This window comes from Protopterus annectens, chromosome 12.part0 (assembly GCF_019279795.1).
Source record: "Protopterus annectens isolate FY-2018-M chromosome 12.part0, PAN1.0, whole genome shotgun sequence".
NCBI lineage: Eukaryota > Metazoa > Chordata > Ceratodontiformes > Protopteridae > Protopterus > Protopterus annectens.
In genome coordinates this window covers 81,190,890-81,212,906 of record NC_056746.1, presented here as the reverse complement: position 1 = coordinate 81,212,906, position 22,017 = coordinate 81,190,890, and the positions used below count along the sequence as shown (strand labels likewise).

The 22,017-nt window shown below is 40.2% G+C and overlaps 1 protein-coding gene across 3 annotated transcripts in view; it reads left to right on the top strand.

The window, feature by feature from the left end:
- The window catches only part of LOC122816354 (Grid2 interacting protein), a 1,236,636-nt gene that overhangs the window by 784,682 nt on the left and 429,937 nt on the right, over positions 1-22,017 (top strand). For all 3 annotated transcript variants that reach the window (XM_044089096.1, XM_044089095.1, XM_044089093.1), the window contains 3 exons: positions 12,031-12,116; positions 16,284-16,353; positions 17,282-17,376. In XM_044089096.1, coding sequence (XP_043945031.1) covers positions 12,031-12,116; positions 16,284-16,353; positions 17,282-17,376 — 251 coding nt within the window. The remainder of the gene's footprint in view (positions 1-12,030; positions 12,117-16,283; positions 16,354-17,281; positions 17,377-22,017) is intronic.

Below are 22,017 nucleotides of genomic sequence, written 5' to 3'. Positions count from 1 at the left end.
GATGCACAGGTGAAAGCTGCCCTCTCCAAAGCAAAAAACACAGCATCTATGGGACTGGACGGTGTCCCAGGCTGTGTCTTACACGAGCTCCAAGAAGAACTGAACCCTCACATTAAGTCACTGTTCAAACTTAGCCTTACTACAGGATATGTACCCAAAGAATGGCATACAGCTACAGTGGTCCCACTCCACAAAGGTGTGCCACAACGGACCCCAGAAACTATCGCCCAATAAGCCTGACTAGTCTGGTCTGTAAAGCTATGGAGCGTATTATCATGGAACTCATAAACAAAGACATTGGGAGCCTCCAGACACTGGACCCTACCCAATTCGGCTTTGTTAAGGGCAGATCTTGCCTCTTAAACCTAGTTGATTTCTTTGAAACAGTTACCAAAGCCATAGATGAGGGCAAGGTAGTCCACACAGCCTACCTGGACCTTGCAAAAGCCTTCGACACAATACCTCACTCGGGCATCATAAATAAGCTTACCAGCTTAAATATCAACCCGTATATCACAAGATGGGTTGCAAACTGGCTCAGAGATACAACCAACATGGTCAGAATCACAGGTGCCATGTCTGAATCCAAACCAGTTACAAGTGGCGTCCCACAGGGCTCAGTTCTGGGACCTCTGTTGTTCGGTATATACTTCTCTGAGGTTCAGGCTAACACAGGGGGGTTATGGCTGACAAAATTCGCAGATGACTGCAAACTGGGGGCCATAATCAAATCTCCAGCTGACACAAGCATCCTCCAAAAGGGTCTCACAGAGATGGATGCTTGGTGCCAGAGCCACGACCTCAAGCTAAATGCTAAAAGGTGCATAGTCATCCCCTTTGGGAAAAAGAAGGTGCCCACAAATTACCACATAGGTGGTAATCCATTAAGTACGGAAGAAGTAATTAGAGATTTGAGGACCAACGTAGATAGTAATCTCTCCTTTGATAATCACATTGCCAAAGTGGTTAGAAAGACCTTCTATATAGCCCACCCTATCACAAAAGGGTTCGCATCTAGATCAAGAGAGGTCATTGTGCCCCTCTACTCATCACTCATCAGGCCCATAATTGAATACAATGCCCCTTTTGGGATGTACCTTACTCGACACCTGCAGCAACTGGAGAGACCCCAAAAGTACCTCACCAAGAGGATCATGGGCTACAAACAGATGTACTATGCAGCTCGACTAAAGAAACTCCAGCTCTACTCAGTTGCTTACCGCCTACTCAGAGGCGATCTATGCCTGATGTACAAAGCCATGTCAAACCCAGAATTAATGGACATGCTCCACCTCAAAAAATCCAAGTCCGTTAGAGATACACACTCCAGGGACCTAAACCTCAGCACAAAAATAAATAGGACATGCTGGAGGGACAGATTAATTTCCCAGAGGCTCCCATCACTCTGGAATAGAATCCCAATTCTTGTTAGACATAGCCCCTCGCTGACCCTCTTCAAGTGAAATCTGGACGCGTGGATGGGAAATTGCAAATTCACCCCTGGGATCTCTTCTGTGTCCCTGCTAGACAGAGGCACAGTAAACTAATTTTAAAAGGGTACCTTCTGTGACCTACTTTACAGAGGCACAGTAGGCTAATCTAATAGGGAGGCGGAAGCCAAATAAACTCTGGCTAGGCTTATAAATGCCCTAGGGCAGATAGCCTAGTATCTACCTATGAACCTATGAACCTATTTGCATATTCAACACATGACAGCTCACAAGCCTACTTACTGGATCTTCATAGCCATGGGGTGGTTTCCATGGAAATTTATATTTGGGTTAAGTTGCTGCCCTGATATTGCAAGGTTTATGGTAGTGCAGTTAATTAAAAAATATGTTATCTGCATCCTTATCAATATATGCAAATGAGGAATTATGAGGAATTATGTAACCCTTCATGAGCAGTCCCAGCATGCACCTGATTCCTTAAGAATGGTGTGAATGACTGTGCCCATACCAGGGCAAGTTACAAATTGGCAAACATTCCTAAAAATAAGGTATGGCTTGTAATTTCTGAATCTAAACTGCATGTTTTATCTATCACTCACAATTATCTGTACGATGGTGGTTGTGATGTCTAGCTTTTCGAAAGCCATAGCACTGTAGGAGCAGGTATATCCTTGATGCCCTCTAGGTCAGCTGCATTGTGTCATAGTTAATCCTACAAAGACACATGTATAGTGTCTTTAACAATGAGACTATGTGACATTGTAGACATCCAGCATCTTCAGCATTTAAGATCAGACATTTTACACTTTATATTGAAAATACAAGGAAGCTAGCATGAACAGTAGTGCTGAAGCATATCGGCAGTGCTACAGGAAAGGAAAGCAATGCCAGGTGAAGGTATGTACTTAATGACATCCAATAATCTGCTAATAAAATGGGATCATAAAAAGCAGAATACTGATATCTCGACAAATAATGTGCTCTCCGAACTGTCCTGTTACCATTCAAGATAAGCCATAAACCTGAGTAACTCCAGCCAATTTCCTCTTGCATGAGTCGATTAACATATAAGAATAAGTAATGGCTATGAATAGGGCGGGCATACTGACAACAATCAGCTATAAGCATCTTTGAATGAATAACCTTTTACTTTACTCTTTAGAAATAAAAAAAGTAAGATGAGAGTCACCACTAACTGTACTAAAAAGCAAATAAATAAAGACAAAAAAAGATATACTATAATAACTTTCAGAATAATATTAAACACAGCCTTAAACAAATTTAGACATCCATAAAAGAAATCTTATATGCCGGCCAAAAATTCAACCCAAACCCCTCTGCCGATAACTCACCATTCAAAACTGGAATACAGTTCATCTATTATTTTATAGATACTGTAACATAGCTAACCAGGGATTCCTCATCATCTAATCCCAACCCTGCCTCACAGCCGCATATCACCACATCCACTTTCACTTTCAAACCTGTGCCCACATCATCCTATATAAAACTACTCTTAAACAAACTTAAACTGTGCTCCTCTACAGCTGGTGACCTTCCAAGCGAATAACTAAAATTAATAACCAACAGCATTGCCTATCCTGTCTAAATCCTTATAAACAGGTAAATCCAGGAATCTCACATTCTCTCTCTTTCTCTTGGAAATGTCACACAGTATCTCAAATAAAAGAGGAAATTCAAGACATTAATAACTTTAGACCTATAACAATCTTATCTTCCCTAACCACAATACTTGAAAAATGTATTCAGAAACAATTACGAGACTATCTCCTGCAGGAAGAACTCCTACCCCTACACAACATGGCTTCTGTCCTTCCCTGAGTACTAACACTGCACTTCTAACCTATAAAGATACTGTCAATAAAGATGGAGATAATGGCAAACTAGTCTCCTCCTTATTTCTAGACTTGGTTAAATGTTTTGCCACAGTTTGTCACGGCAAACTTCTACTTCAAATGTCCTCACTAGGTCTCTCTCAGCCCGCCCTTCTGTGGTTCAAAAGCTACCTATCCAATAGTTATCAGCCAGTAAAATGACACTCCACCCTCTTTCCTTACCTCCCAATCACCACAGGTGTACCACAAGGCTCTATCTTTGGTTCCCTCCTCTTTAACATTTTAACCACACCCTCTATACATCCACACAACAGGGCACCCTAATACATTACATAGATGATTCCACTCTCATTTGCACATCTGACAATATATAAATTCCAAAAAGGTGAAACAGACGAGCTCTTACAGCATGCACAAACAGTTTATTCTTGGTGGAACATCTGACAACATGATGCAACTCCAAAACATTATTCAGGAAGCTTCAACAGCCACTGAAACATGGCTTTGTAACTCACATTTTATGCTCAACCCAAAAAAGACCAAACTTCTACATGTATCCCCAAATCCCTTTCTCATGAAAAATAAAATTTAAACTCATCTCTCTTGATAATACAACCATTGAAGTCACCTCTCACAGCAAATTATTAGGAGTAATAGTGGATGACAAGCTTACATTTGACCTGCTTATACAAAATTGCATAAGAAAAACTTATTAAAAACTAAGAATGCTTTACAGAGCCAAAAAACTTTCTTACCAACACAACTAAAACTATACTTTCCACTACTTTTCTCTTCCCCACACTTCTTTATGGTGCTGCCATCCATACTAACCTCCCGGCTTCACAAAAATTAAAACTTGAACAATCTTGTAACAAAGCTGTTAAATTTGCAGCAAATACCCCTTTCAGAACCCACCACTGTATAGCACTAAAAAGCCTAAATTGGTTAGAACTGCTTCATCAACTAACATATACGCAGCTTCTTACCACCTATAAAATTATCCAGCACTAAATACCATTCTACACAACTATGTTCCCAGTCGGTTATTGGGATCCAGTGACCAAAAACTCCCGTCTACAAACCTATCAAATCCACTGGGCATTGTCTTTACTCATACAATGTTGCTAAGGCAGGGAACTCTTTACCTGTATCCATCAAGTCAATACCCTCCCTCTCATCTTTCAAAACCTCTCTGAAAGACTTCCTAGCAAAACTCTGGCTCATTCTTGCTCAAAACCAGGATAAACTGTATCCCTAAATGTCAACAAGTACCTTTTCATTCCTTATACCTTGTTACTCTCCTGTCTTCACTTACTTCCATAAAATTCTCTTCCCTGACTTTCTCTCTAAATATACCGTATGTCTGTTTTTTCCTCACTTCATATTGCAATTCATGTTTGTATTAGACTAACTTACCTTAATTTCTCCACAAACTGTGTAAAATTTCTATAAATATCAAATGACTTACATATAACTCGCATTGATTCTTAACCATTGCTTTTATATTATCACTAATTTGTTATAATTATTTAAACTGCAGATGTTTTATAGGTTCATAGGTTCATAGGTAGGTACTAGGCTATCGGCCCAAGGGCCTACATAAGCCTAGCTAGCAAGATACCATAGCTTAAGCCACCCAAGAAAGTTATTTCCCTGTGCCACTGTCTAGCAGAGACACAGAAGTGACCCCGGGGGTGTATTTCCTATTTCCCATCTACTCATCAAGATTTTTCTTGAAGAGTGCTAATGAAGAACTTTGCTTGACATAGATGGGTAGTTTGTTCCAGAGTATAGGAAGTCTCTGGAACAGGAATCTATCCCTCCAGCGTGTCCTGTTTATTATGGTGACAAGGTTTAGGTCCCTAGAGCGTGTAGCTTGGAGAGATTGGGATTTCTTTAGGTGTAGCATGCTCAACAGCTCTGGGTTTGACATAGCTTTATATGTTAGGCAGAGATCACCTTGGAGTAGGCGATATGCATTTTTGAAGAAGCAAGAGGTTATCCGGTTCGATTCTCGGCTGGAGCGCCTTCTGTGTTGAGTCTGCATGTCCTCCCCATGGTCAAGTGACCTTTAAAGACATCCGGGTAGGTTTGTGCGTGAATGGGTGTCCCTTCGTTGAAGGTTGGGCATCAGGCTGGCACCTCAGCACCGTAAAAATCTACTGCCAATCATAAGCAGACCGGCATTCCGCTGTGGCGACCCCTAACCAGGAAAAGCCAAAAGACATTACTATAAAATTATTGTTGTTAAAATGTTTTGTAATAATGTGGAGCTTTTCTCCCTGGACCACCACTGAAAATGGTCTTCTACCCACTTGGACTTTCCTGGTAATCAAATGTCAATAAATAAATAAAATGAATAACTGGAACTGATGCATTTAACATCATAAGCAAGCGGCAAGCCTGAACAGTTGAGATCTGGCAGTCGAATATAGAACAGTAGCATCATGCCATCCTTCAATGAACTGTACCAGATGAAGGGTTTTCATTTATTCATTTTATGTATTTATTTGTTTTTGTTGACTGGGAAAGTCTGACTGGGCAAGGCCCATTTTCAACAGAAGCCCGAGGAGAAAAGCTCTAAAAGATGCATTTAAGATACTCATAGGTTCATAGGTTATTACTAGGGTAATGGCTCAAGAGTAACAATAAAAACGTACTGCAGCAATGGGAAAAATCTGAATAAGCATGACCAAAAGTAAAACAAAAGCAAAACAGCTACTACAGCTAGGTAGAAATCAATTTATTGCACCGTTTTTATTTCTTTGTGTAATAAATTGATTTCTGCCTAGCTGTAGTAGCTCTTTTGTATTTATTCGTAATGGCTCAAGAGCCCTTACAAGCCTAGCCAGCTTTACCCAGATTTTACCCAATTTTCTATCCCTAGGGGAAAGATAACATGGGTCAGCAAGTAGGGTTTTGACTATTTTTACAGACTGCTTCTGTCCATAAAGGACATGGGCACCACCCTAGGAGTGAATTTGCGATTTCCCATCCATTGGTCCTGGTCAGGGAAAGGCTCTGCTTCAAGTGACTAGCAGGCCTATACCAGAGGAGGGGCCATCTCTGGGACACATATCTATCTGTCCAGCTTGATCTATTCAGGTAAGAAATCAGGCTTAGATATTTGGAGCAAGTAACCCTCATGCGGTTAGTTTTGTGAGTATGCAACATTTTCACCAGGGCTGGGTCAGAGACCGCCTTGTAGGTCAGTCACAGATCACCTCTCAGTAACTGGTAGGAAACTGAATACAGTGATAGGGCTTTTTATTGGTACACTTATGACATGTTGATTATACCCTGTATTTTTTTGGTGAGAAACCTCTGAGGGCACTCCAAATGTTGCAGGTGCCTGGTAAGGTATATGCCAGGGATGTTTAATAAATAGCATGAATCAAATGGAGCCTTCAGTCAGGTTTTGTGCCCAAGGAATGGAAGATGGCTACAGTCATTCCCTGCACAAAGGAGGTTCAACCACCGGTCCGGGTAACTGCAGGTCCATAAGTCTTACCCCAAAGTATGGTCTGGTTAAGTGACTTGCACAGAGTACCACCACAGGGGTATGGAGTCAAATCCCAGACTACAAGAAACAGTTCATAGCTTTACAGCTCTGCAGTAACTGTCAGACTACATAATTCTTCCAGTGAGATTGGACTGAAGCCTTTCTGAATGTGAAACAAACAACATAAGGGCTACATTACACTAATGACACCACAAAACCTCTTATTTCCCTAATACAGACTTAGTTTTGTTTTACTCAAGTGCAAACTTCATGAAACAGATCCAGTGTTTATTTGAATTGTCACTAAAGAATATTTTTGATATCCCCTACTAGTGGAATGGGTTTGTATCAAATTGATGATAATCTATACCATCAATGCAGGCTTTAAAAATATTTTAATGGTCATCGCGCTGTAAGCAGAAGTTCAGCATGATATCACAGCCTCATGATGCCATCATCAGAAATGGGTTGTGTCAAGTCCTGTAACAGAATTCATCAGAAGTTGAGCATGATATCACAGCCTCATGATGCCATCATCAGAAACGGGTTGTGTCAAGTCCTGTAACAGAATTCATCAGAAGTTCAGCATGATATCACAGCCTCATGATGCCATCATCAGAAACGGGTTGTGTCAAGTCCTGTAACAGAATTCATCAGAAGTTCAGCATGATATCACAGCCTCATGATGCCATCATCAGAAACAGGTTGTGTCAAGTCCTGTAACAGAATTCATCAGAAGTTCAGCATGATATCACAGCCTCATGATGCCATCATCAGAAACAGGTTGTGTCAAGTCCTGTAACAGATTTCATCAGACGTTCAGCATGATATCACAGCCTCATGATGCCATCATCAGAAATGGGTTGTGTCAAGTCCTGTAATAGAATTCATCAGAAGTTCAGCATGATATCACAGCCTCATGATGCCATCATCAGAAACGGGTTGTGTCAAGTCCTGTAACAGAATTCATCAGAAGTTCAGCATGATATCACAGCCTCATGATGCCATCATCAGAAATGGGTTGTGTCAAGTCCTGTAACAGAATTCATCAGAAGTTGAGCATGATATCACAGCCTCATGATGCCATCATCAGACTGAGGGTTGTGTCAAGTCATGTAACACATCAGAAGTTCAGCATGATATCATCGCCTAATGATACAAAACACATACACTCAACACAAGCACACCAAACAAACAGAAATCCACACACATACACCTAAAATCTGATACCTAACCCTACATAATTATGCAACCCCACCAACCCCAATGGAATTGTGGGATACCAACTTTCAAATGCAAACTGAAGAACAAACAACCAAAATATGGCACCAAAGTTCCCCTTGCAGCCATTCCAATGTCCCATTATCTGGCTATTTCACCCCATTTACCATAAACACTAATGTGTGCATACAGCAGTGATGAAACATTGTGCCACAACCCATCCCTGCCATGTGAATGCGTATGTTGCATATTTTCAGCTTGGATGCCTGATTACAGCTCTGTGTACCTTCTAAATGAATGTCATGAGGTACTACAATGCAAAATACAACTTTAATGTTTTTTTTTTTTATGTTTGAGTTTGTTAATTTTCTCATTGATTTTAAATGCGTGAATACACATACCTAAAAGCAACACAAAGAGGTACAAAACAGCTTACAAACACCATCAAGATACAGAAAGGTGCTAGCCAAGCTGAAACAAATTCCAATTACCTGGATTACAAGCAAACCAATGAAAAACATTTTGTTTCACAAAATCTTTTGTTAAAGAGAGTTACTATTTAAGATGCAGGCTGATTAAATTAATTACCAAAATTTTCAGTGAGCTGCAACTCAACTCAGAGAACTAAAATGAACAATGTATCAAACTTTCATAAACATGTATTAAAAATACAATCATGGAAAGCACATCAAATATATGATATAGCATTGGGAAGAAAACAAAACAAAATTCTGTCATCCTTAGATGTGGTCCATAACAGCAACTTCTTTAAGTAACATTTAAAAAGCGGCAATGAATATAACATCTAAGATTCTACTGCCAAATCATGCAGCACCTTTACATTTTAAAGGAGGTACAATGTAAACACTTTTGCTGTTAGCCTGTTTCATTCTTCCTATGTCTTCAAAAAGAGGGTCTAAAAGCCCCTATTTTGCAGTTTGACCAAAATTTATAGCGATAACCTCACTCCAAAGTGAATGTCCTCGGCTTGGTAGCTGCAGGTAACTTCTTGCACAGTCTTAAATGCAAAGCGTTGGTTTCCATTAAGAATGGCTTTACAAAGTGTTGTCTTTTTTGAGTGACTCACAGTAAGCTGAAGCAGTTAGACAAAAAATGCTTTTCTCTTGTTAGTTGTACGTCCCACTGTCTTTTACCAAGGCAGCGTTTACAAAACGTTCCCTACTTTCAAGTCCTTCATTCACTTGTGCCTCTTCCCCCTCAGTTACTAATTTGTGTAACAATGAAGGAGAAAATGATGGTTGGTGACCAAGTAAATAAAAACAGACCAGTTAGGCACTTGATTTAAAAATGCAATCCTTGTTTCAGAAAAAAATATTTCAGACAATTCTTTTAAGAAGCCTGCAATATAAATTTGCATAATGCAAAAAAAAAACCCTATTCTTAACAAGTCCTCAAAGCCCACAGCAGTCTAATTGAAAACGTAAAAGACTACTTCTTAACTACTGTACTAGTACTTTATACAAACATGTCTCTCCTCTGTTCAACATAAGATGCATAAATTCTATGATACAGGAAACTTTACAGCAACAATGTCAGCATAGTAAGCAGACTGCAGTTAAGTTCTCTGTTTCAAGCCCACACCAAAAGATGCAAAGCTGTAAAAAACTGTCTATAAAATTATGGTTAGAAACATGACCCCAAAAACGGAGTAATTCACAGAAGAGTAACACAAAGAAAAGCCTTCCAAAGAATGCAACCGCTTATTACAGATCACATTAATTCAATTAACTAACACATTAATTTGCATTTCTGAACTATAGAAGTAAGCTAACTTTCACTAAATGCATGTGCTGCTGAAACCCACAAGATGTTGTTCTCATGACAAACATCCATAAACAGCCACTGAATTCAGACTATACACACACACACACACACACACACACTCTTACCTTGAGTACTGCTCTCGGCCTCTTCTGTTCCATCTTCATGTTGCTGCTGCTGTCGCCATTAATCCTGGGACGGCTCCGTTTCAGGGCTCGCTGTATCCCCCAGCCTGCTACCGCCATTAATCCCGGCTCTGTGGGCTCACTATATCCCCGGCTACCGCCATTAATCCTGGCTCCGTGGACTCGCTATAGCCCCGACCCCTTTGCTGCTGCCATTAATCCGCTCGCTGACTGTATCCCCGCCTCTTCTGTTCCCTTCCCCATGTTGCATTCCCGCCGTTAACTTAACTGCCAGCCAGCCGGATATGATGATGCAAGCTCCTTGAGCTCAATTCCGACTGGCTGGTAGGCTGACGGCGCTGATGTCATCGCGCACATGATGACGTCAGCTCCGGCAGCGCGAAAATTTTAAAAAAAGAAAAGAAAAATCGGAAATGAAGGGATGCCACTCGGGAATCGTGGCACCCCTTCATTTGGACCCCAAAACTCGGTAAAAAACGAGTAATTCGGAACGGTTGGGAGGTCTGATGATGCCATCATCAGAAACGGGTTGTGTCAAGTCCTGTAACAGAATTCATCAGAAGTTCAGCATGATATCACAGCCTCATGATGCCATCATCAGAAATGGGTTGTGTCAAGTCCTGTAACAGAATTCATCAGAAGTTGAGCATGATATCACAGCCTCATGATGCAACGCAAGATCTCCATTGCTTTTTACTGTTTTGCTATGTTAAATGGGTTTAACATAGCGAGACAGCTTTAAAATAAGCAACGGCCATTGCTTATTTTAAAGCTGTCTCGCTATGTTAAACCCATTTAACATAGCGAACAGTAAAAAGCAACGGAGATCTTGCATTCTCCGCTGCTTTGGCCACAGCTCTGATGTACTGCGAGGCATGCGCAGTACATCAGAACTGCCGCTGATACCAGACAGCTGCAGAAGGGCAGCAAAGAGGATTATAATGCCATTATTTAAGAAAAGTAATTATTTATTTTCTTAAATAATGTCATAGTATAATAGCAATAACCCACTTCTGGGTGTGGGTAATGTGGGATTTACCCACGGTTGTCTTTGTTTACTCGCTCGGGACCAAACCATGCTAACCGTGGGTAAATCCCGCATTACCCACACCCAGGCGTGGGTTATTGCTATATTAACACAGACCCTGTTGGGCGTTATTGCTTGCTTAAATGCATTCTGGAAGCCACTGTTACCATTTTTCAAAACTATAATGTTTTGCAGTAAAAGAACAGCTAGTCATATTTTATTTTATTTATTTAAATTTGTTGACCTGGTTATAGCAATGATTGCCATAGATCTGGTTCAATTTTAGCCAAGGAGTACAAGGAATGTGGCACATGAATTGACAAACAAAACAAAACAACATTATATTAAAACACTGGAAAAATTTCTTCTACATGCAATATTCACAAACATTTCACATCTAAGCAAATAAATTTATTATAGTAAAACACTAATGTTGGAAAATGTTATTGGTACTCTTTCATAAGGAAAGGATGCGCCTCCTGAAAATGACTATGTTCATTTTGGATAGATCCTTGCAAATATCTATGCCCAGTGACAATCATTTAATGAACTGTAATAAAACACAGTACTGGCGCAAGCAGCTGTGGTGGTGCAGTGGTAGCATTGTCGCCTCACAGCAAGAGGTTCTCCCATTCAATTCTCGGCTGGAGCGCCTTCTGTGTGGAGTCTGCATGTCCTCCCCATGGTCGAGTGGCATTCGAAAGACTTGCGTGAATGGGCGTGCCTTCGTTGAAGGTTGGGCATCGAGCTGGCACCTCAGCACCGTAAAAATCTCCTGCCAATCATTAGCGGACCGGAGTTCCACTGTGGTGACCCCTAACCAGGAAAAGCCGAAAGAAGAAGAACAAATAAAACACAATACTGGCAGTGGGGAGTAAGTCTGATACTAATGTTAAAAATTAATTACTGTCTCTATTTTAAAAGAATGTATTTGCCTTGCTAACTTTTGTATCATATTGACTTAAATATGTCTTTATTATTTACCACTAAACTTTACAAACCACAATTTTCATGGGTTTTGCCTTACGTGTTTGTTTCTTCTCAGGACACTTCGGGTATACAAAAGAAATAAAAGCTTTGGGTTCACCTTGCGTGGACATTCACCTGTGTGGGTAGAGTCTGTTATTCCAGGTAAGCAAAATTGTCATCTACATAAAGTATGCAGACTGGAGTATGATATGCTTTGAAGTTGTATTTTCATGCAAAAAGGAAGCATATTTAATCTCAAGAGTGGCTTGAATTACTAGACTTTAGGAAATGTTGCTGACATTTTGATATCTTTGTGGTTGAGGCTAATAAACATATTTTTTCCCTGGAAACATGTTTATACATGATAGAAGACTGGAGTAAATGTATGTTTTTGAAAATCTATTAAAAAATTTGACCCCTCACTGTTGGCCTCAGATATGAGAGGACCTGTCCAATAAACATCTTTATTACAACAATGTGGTTTTAACCCAGGCTGAGCCTGCGACTGGACATTCTGTGATCAGTGATTTACGACAGCAATCAAAAGGGAAATAAATAAAATAACATAAAATAAAATAAAGAAAGCATGCCACCCATTCATTTCCACTTAAGTGAAAGAACTAGAAATTATTCTTAATGTACCATATTGCAAAGGTGGGCTTTTTTCAGAAATCCCTACCCCCCCCCCAAGTGGGTCATTTTTTAAGAAATCTCTACGTACTAATGCCATGCATGATGTGTCTTGATGATGAGGTAGTGTGAGTTTGTGCCATAATACACTCGCACATTTAAGCCCAACACGATGGCAGCACCAACTTTGTGGTAAAGTACTAACTGCACCCGTATCCCCTCATAGAAAAGATGAGCCGCCATCGCTCCCTCCCCCCCGTGTCATTTCAGCACTCAAATGATTAGTAGATCTGAAGTTACCTACGTTGTTGCAGGAGCTCTCTGCAACATCAGAACAGTCTTTTAAAATATGATTTTGTAGCGCATTGAATGGGTTTGTGCATCAATATGTTTGTAATGCTTTGAGTAAGACTGTAGTAGAAAATTAAAGTGTACAGAATATGTAATCTGATTCTAAATGTACAGCACCCTTCAGGTAATTTTATAAATGCACTGTCATCTGCCATTTCAGTTCTTTGTCTCCTAATGGTCTATAGTGCATACACACAGGAAAATTTCAGCAATGTCATCAACACTCAATAGGATTATTATATTGGTTATCACTCAAAATACTACCTTGATGATGTGTCTCTCATTTTGTAAAAGTTCACTGCTGGGTAATAGTCTCTAGAACAGCAGTACAAGGGACCAAGTACTAAAAAATGCACATCATTAACAGAGTAACTGAGGAATTAAGTTAGTGAGTAATATGTAATTAAAAAAATTACCTAATACCAAGTAGCTATAAGCCGTGGTGGTGCAGCCGTAGCCTCACATCAAGAGTTTCTCCCATTCAATTCTCGGCTGGAGTGCCTTTTGTGTGGAGTCTGCATGTCCTCCCCACGGACGAGTGGCCTTCGAAAGACATGCGTGAATGGGAGTGACTTTGTTGCAGGTTGGGCATCGAGCTGGCACCTCGGCACCGTAAAAATCTACTGCCAATCATTAGCGGACCAGAGTTCCGCTGTGGAGACCCCTAACCAGGAAAAGCCGAAAGAAGAACAACAACCTAATACCAAGTAGCTGTTTATGCAACCCAGAGACATAGATTATGTGTTTTCAGTGCTGAAGTTACTTACAGTATGTTACTGCAGTACAGAGAGGGCGAGTAAAGAACTACTAAAATATGAAACAACATTTAAATAATAATGATAGTGAATATGGGTTTAAGGAAAATAGAATCCAAAGTCTTAACCAGACTGGTGTAGGTAAGTAGGTAGGTATATAACTGAGACGGCATATGTTTTATGGCAGTATTACAAGGTGAGTAGACAGGTAAAACAATCAGATGGTCTTGGAGGACATAGACAAGAAACCAGACAGTGAAACACACACACACACACACAGACACACAGACACACACACACACACACACACACACACACACACACACACACACACACACACACACACACACACGCACACACACACACACACACACATACACACACACACACACACACACACACACACACACACACACACACACACACACACACACACACACACACACACACTCTCTCTCTAAATGTGAAAGCTGTAAGGTGGAGGGGTGGGAATGACAGCTAAAATGAGGGAGTTAAAGAGAAAACGTCTACGGAGTGAGGAGATCTTACAAAAGTGTGTTAGGATTTCCTTTCATCAGGGTGACTACAGTGACAAAGCAGACGTCGATTTGTACAAACTGCTCCTTCAGTTATGTAAAACAAACTTACTAGCCAAACTAATAAAAAAAATGTTGTGAGTTACTGAACAATGAACTGAAACCGTCTTGCTACTGAAGAACTGTATATGCTGGATTTGGAATTTTTTTTTATTTTAAACTTACTAGCAATTGTTACTATAAGGCCTTAAAAGCACTTTTGCTGACCTACTTGTTCCTAGCACAGACACACACACACACACACACACACACACACACACACACACACACACACACACACACACACACACACACACACACATGTGCATGAACGCACACACAGACACAAACACACACATATGAACACACACACACACACACACACACACACACACACACACACACACACACACACACACACACACACACACACACACACACACACACACACACACACACACACACACACACACACACACACACACACACACGCACACAACACACACACATACACACACACAAAACACACCCACCCACATATACACACTTTCTTTCATAAGTGCACCTTCTCACACACATGCACATGAATGAACACACACATAAGCATAAACACATGCATGCGCACACATACACAGATAAACGCACACGCACGCGCACACACACACACACACACACACACACACACACACACACACACACACACACACACACACACACAACACACCCGCTCACATACACACACTTTGTTTCATAAGTGCACCTGCTCACTCACATATGCCCATGCATGAACACACACATACGCACAAACACATGCATGCACACACATAGACAGATAAAGAAATACACACACACATATATGCATGTGCACATACTCACAGGCACATACATAGGTCATACCACTAAACATTAACACATGAAAAGGTGGACCCATTGCTGCTGTCAGTAAGGCAGAGTGTGTGATTGATGATTGCACATTACTGACAGTGTTGCCTGCAATTTAGAGAAAGTACAAATGAGCCTTGCACATATGTGGCTGTTTAATATCCAATTCACTCAAGATTAGTTGTTAAAGATCTGTACCAACACATTAGTTTCTTAATAGAGATGTTGGCTGATGATTCACTAAACATATTATGTGGTGGGCTTCACCCCATCCCGCCCCTTACTATTATAATCAAATCAAATATCACCATTGAAGTAATATGGCAGCTTCAATAGCTTTGAGCTGAAATTTGTCAAATAAGCAGCTTTTAGAGCAATACTCTTCAAATTAATGTTCTGCTACCCATTGGCAAACATAGCCAACCAGCACGGGTTTAATTCCAAAAGTCCTCAGTCCTTTATTCTTACCAATGGTCTCTAATTGTGAAATTGAGAAAAGTGTTTGCCCTGCATAGCTCTCAACTGTCCAGATTTTCATAGAATGTCCAGATTTTTGCTTCATATTTTTGGTCTGTTCCTCATAAAATTTGGGTTTTTTAGCAAATCATTGAAGGCTGATATCACTAAATAAATACATACATTAGAGTTTCAGACTTCATATTTTTACACAAAAATGCATGGTAAAACAAACCCTCTTATCCTAGCAACTTTCTAAGTTTATAAGAGCAGTATTTAAAATCTCTCCCTATTTGTGTTCCTTTGTCCTCCCATTATTTTAGATTTTCTTTAGATTTCTTGTGCTAAGAAGTTGAGAGATATGTTGCCTAGCAAATGTATTTGTTTGTTCTACATTTTGCTTGCATAATTGCATGTATATGTAACAGAATGTGATAAAACTGTGCAGATGAATGGTGCATGTTTTGCAAGAAGAATAATTTATTTCACTTATGTACTTAAATTCAAGAGTTCAAAGCATTTTGTCACTTGACAGAGGGAAGTTTTAGCAATGGTGCACTCTATTCTGTTTATATTTCCACGTGCTGCTAATAAAACACTATTGTCTCAGTTTTAACAAAATGAGAATCATTATCTTCATGTTTGTCATGTTGCAACTGCTATATTTTTATTCTGTTTAGGCAGTCCAGCTGAACATGCTGGTCTCAAACCAGGAGATCGGATATTGTTTCTCAATGGACTTGACATGAGGTAAGATGGTACCTTAAAAATAAAATTGTGAAGAAACAGACTTGTTTGGGTCTTAATGTCATTTATGTATATTTCCAGTATAGACTACTGGTGTACAAATGAGACTTTTGTTCTGTCAATTGTTCATTCACTTTGAATTCTTACCAAAAATACATGTTTAATCAAAATGATTTACTACCTTCCTGCTTCTTCTTCTTTCGGCTTTTCTTGGATTTACTACCTTCCCATTACAGTTAATAAAATAGAAGAAACCTGTCTCTATAATGTTCCAACATCTATATTCAGTTAAACAAACCAAACTATAAAACTAATCTCATGCAGTACTTATCCTTATGATCTGTTAAGACCTCAGTGAATTTATTTTCTTTTATACTACACGTATTCACCATTCATTCTGCATGTGATGCTTTAAAGATATTACTTGATAAAAAGTTAATTTCAGCTAAAACTGAAACATGAATCTGGTTGCACTGCCGCTCCTTAAAATGTCTTTAGCTATCATTTTCTGCTTTTTTCTTGCACTAAATATGCAATTTATGCTTAATGTTGAATCTAAATACAAGAAGTAGAACGCATTCTTGATGACATGCCAAGTCACCAAATCAAATACAAGAAAGTGTTTACCATTTCTTGCCATTTCTGGAAAGCCAAGCTTCATATGGCATTACATCAAGTGTAGTACTCCTGCTAATAAACATTTGTACACTTGGCAATGGGCTACTGAAATAATCAATCTAGAAGGACACGTAAGTAAGTTACTGGCAGGCTCTAACACAGCACAGACAATAAACACTCTAAAAGCTAGGGATATAAATAAATGGATGCATGTTAATATTCTTTGTTGACAATCTGACAGCATAGCAGATGTGTTTATACATATTGATGAAGCTGCATTAACCATTGCTGTTTTGGTTTGCTACCATCCTAGAAACTGTTCGCATGAGAAGGTGGTCTCCATGCTGCAGGGCAGCGGTGCCATGCCAACATTAGTTGTTGAAGAAGGACCTGTTAGTTTCTTTATAGGTAAGGCCAATTCCTTTGTGACACTGCTTTGTTATGACCGTGTATCATTATGAAATATGCATGTTGACAGTTCTGTAAGCAAGAATGAGAATCCAGTTCTCTGGATTAGTACTTTTATGTGTATTTGGACATGACCTTCGAGCTCAGGAAAAGACAGAAATGAACATGGTAACACGGAATGTATATAAAAATACAACATAATTAAGGCAGGAATTCAGAGACAATTGCTCAGTTTTATCTCATCAGCATAATAAATATGCTATGAGGTCCATTGTACCATAATAAAAAGCACAATGGCTATATCAAGGGAGCCTATGTTATCAGCAGCATCTTAGAAACAGAAATTCAATGGATAAGAATTTGTGCTGCCATATAAACATGCAGGAAGTAGAGAGGAGATGCAGGACGTAGAGAGGCGATGCAAGAATTAGAGAGGAGATGCAGGACGTAGAGAGGAGAACTGGTATTGTGTCTCAGCACTGCAGTGAGCATGCCTGGGTGCATAAGAGCAAAGGAAACAGATACTGAGCCAAATAGGGGAGGTAACAGAGCACAACGGCATGACAGGTTATTATCCTGCTATGGGAGACCAGCATGACAGGAAACAGACAGAAAGGCATGACCAGTTACTATCTTTCTGTGGTGGGTTCAGCCTGATATGGAAGAGAGCAAAGAGCATGACCGGTTACTATCCTGCTGTGGGGAGGGGCTCGCTCTGACAGGAAGTTGAACATAAGGGCACAGTAGGTTACAGTTCTGCCATGAGGGCCATAATGTAGTGTATGTATGCAAACTGAGGTGCACTACAGGGGAAGTAAGGCCTACTGTCTATAGGCCATTCCATTTGACATCAGCACAGTGCTGTTAAAAGGAGGACATGTGTAGTATGCTCATGCCTGTCAGTATGGAGGAGGGTATGAATAGTCATAGCAGATTAGTAGGTATGTATTTGGGCACTAGATGGTGACAGGGGGACACTGCCATGGCATAAGGAACAGCCAAGGACAGTCACACACACACACACACACACACACACACACACACACACACACACACACACACACACACACACACACACACACACACACACACACAAGGGTGGTGGGCTCCCTGTTGTAATTCTGAGACTCATATGAAGAGCACTAGAAATTACAAAATAAAATGTACAAAAATATAAAACTTTTAAAGCTGTTTTTGCAGGGGGTAGGAAGCTCCCTGCACCCTTTGATATGAGGGTTAAGCCTCCCCAAACTTATACAGACAAAATTTGAGATCACTGTTCCTCAGAGAAAAGGGAAAATTATGAGACACAATGATCTTGGATTTTGCTTATCTAAGTCTGTATTTCTGCTCATTCAGTTTCACTGTTGTGGGAACCTCAGTTAAGAATCTCAGAATATCAGTTACCAGATGGTGTATGGGCAGACTGAACATCAAATATAAACTGTGTTTTGCTGGACATCCTGTCCATGTTAGCCCCATACAAGGTACACAGGTCTTGCCGTCACAGATGACATCTGTGAGCCTCACTGCCTCTTATGCACTCAGACCCCCTATGGTGGACAAGCATGCAGGTGGTCATCACTGCCATGACTTCAGGTCATTTCACATGACATCAATAAAACATATATGCAGATCAATGATTCAGAACAGGCAGCATCTGCACATGCCGTGGCAGAGGTGGTGAGTGTAGTGTATGACATATATGAGGAAGTGTAACTGCGGTACCACGGGAAGAACTGCAGCACATACAGAGTGGCATGGCAGATAGGAACATGAAGCACACACATCTTACTGAGGCCAATGCTGGCTAACATGGCATCCATTGGTACATCCATGATGATGCTGTCAAATACTCAACATCGCCATGCAATTCTCCAGGTGTGTGATACACTGACACAGGGCAGGCTTACAAAGATGACACACACTATTCCAAGGACTGCATCCACCCCTAGGCATGGCTGACCTCATAATCAATGGCCAGCCTCTTTGCATCTCACAGTGATACACTGTCCCTATTCCCTGTTGGTCAGCTGAATGCAGCACATAGCCAGGGTCATGGATGTCATCCATATTTTGCCTTACCACAAGTGTTGCTGGACATGCTATTGAAGTCTTACACCAGTTGCTCCGGACACCTTCAGCCCAGTTTCCCTTATATGTGCCCACCTTATCCACATCAACTGACCTTTACCCTGTCAAGCAGCACTGTGATGTTCCCATGTTATAGAGGCTTGTGTCCTACTGTATGATATAACATGGTAGCCATGCATCTTACTGTATTGTATAACATGATAGGCTTACATCCTACTGTATTATATATAACATGGTAGGCTTACATCCTACTGTATTATATAACATGGTAGGCTTACATCCTACTGTATTATATATAACATGGTACGCTTTTATCCTACTGTATTATATATAACATGGTAGGCTTGCATCCTACTGTATTATATAAAATAATAGGCTTACATCCTACAGTATTATTTATAACATGGTAGGCTTACATCCTACTGCATTATATATAACATGGCAGGCTTGCATTTCACTGTATTATATAACATGGTAGGTTTACATCTTACCGTAGTATATATAACATGGTAGGCTTACATCCTACTGTATTATATATAACATGGTAGGCTTACATCCTACTGTATTATATAACATGGCAGGCTTGCATCTCACTGTATTATATAACATGGTAGGCTTGCATCCTACTGTATTATATAACATGGGAGGCTTACATACTACTGTATTATATAACATGGTAGACTTACATCCTACTGTATTATATAACATGGTAGGCTTGCATCTCACTGTATTATTTAACATGGTAGGGTTTCCTCATCTTTTATTATGTAACATGGTAGGCTTACATCCTACTGTATTATATATAACATGGTAGGCTTGCATCCTACAGTATTATATATAACATGGTAGACTTGCATATTATGAATAATTTCTACACTCCAGAAAATTCTGATATTCTGCAGGTCTCAGGTACATACAGCAGTGAGCCACCAGATACATTATAGCAGTAGCTTGCCTTCAGGAGTCCATATACATGGATGATGATAATGTTCTTGTGACTGTGACAGTACTGTGCTGAGCACCATCTCCTTCACTGTCTGGAGGCTTCAGAATAGGGTCATCAACCATGGTTCTAAGGCATATACTGCATCACCTGTAATGCATAACAGTGGATATCCTTTTGAGTGACCTACTGCCTACATCCATGGGAATAGCACATCCAGAATTTTGTAGCTGACATTTTGTGCACCTACAAAGTAGATGTCCTTGTGGAAAGTCACCCTCCAGGAAGTACTGTAGAGGTCACATGTGTGACAGCTGTAGCAACTATGAAAACTGCCTAAATTATGTACAAACACCTTGTATATAATGCCTTGTGCTTTGCATACCACTTGGCAGCAGATGGAGTGGAAGCCATTGTCCTTCATATCCCATCTGTCATGGGGAGCAGATGGATCTTTGAGGTAATGTGGCAAAATCAATGGCTCCCAAAACTTCACAGAAATGGGCTATGTTGTAAAATGCCTGCATAGTAGTGATCCTTTCTACTGTTGTCCAAGGAAACCATATATGCTGCTATATAAGCTACAGAGTCACTACAAAGAACTGGTATAGTATTCATGAAGCCATTAATGTGCCCCCTGTTAGTTGCTAACAATTCCCCATGGAATGAATGGTTAATATTACAGATGCCATCATATCTGCTGGGAAAGATAGTTCACAAATTCCACTTGATTCTGTGTGTGTGGATAAGACATGTCTACTAACTCCCATATGGTGTATCTTGTCATCCTAACTGTACTGGTGTATAGCTTCATAGGTGTATACTAGACTAATGACCAGTGGGACCTTTATAAACTTAGCGATGCAACCCAAATGTATCTCATGGGTTATTGTGCCTTAGAGGTTATTTTAAGGGATGTACATTACTTAGGGCATAACTTAATGGCTGTCCATCAGAGACACAGGAATCAGAATAAGGGAGAATTTCTGATTTCCTCATCTACTAATCCATATTGCACTTGTAGGGTTACAGAAGAGCTCTGCTTCATGTAGATGGGATGTTTATTTCAGAGACTGAGGATTCTCTGCAATACATACCTGTCCTTCCAACATGTCCTAATTAAGTCCCAAGCAAAGTTTAAATTCTTAGATCTAGTAGGTCAGGTGCATTTTGTTTTGCAGATATGCAAAACGTCCATCAGAGTGAGATCCAAGGAAGCCTCGTATGACAGACATAACTCACCTCAGCAGTCTGTAGAAAACAGAGCAAATACATATCTGTAGAAAACAGACCATAGACATATGGCTTTGAGGCAACCTGCATAGGTGATTATGTTTACACCCTGTGTTCTTTTTGTGAAGAGCCTCTGTGGACAATTTAGTTGCTGAATGTGCCTGGTCAGGTACATGCTGAGAGGGCATTATATTTAATAATGGGTCTGATGAGAGCTGAGTACAGTGGCACATTGACTTCTCTGAACCTACATGCCATGCCTTTACTTATAAGTTGAGTGACATAGAATGATTTTTCTACCATCATAGACACAAGTTGGTCAAAAGCCAGGTTACTATCTACATGACTCTTCAAATGCCAGACCACTGTGT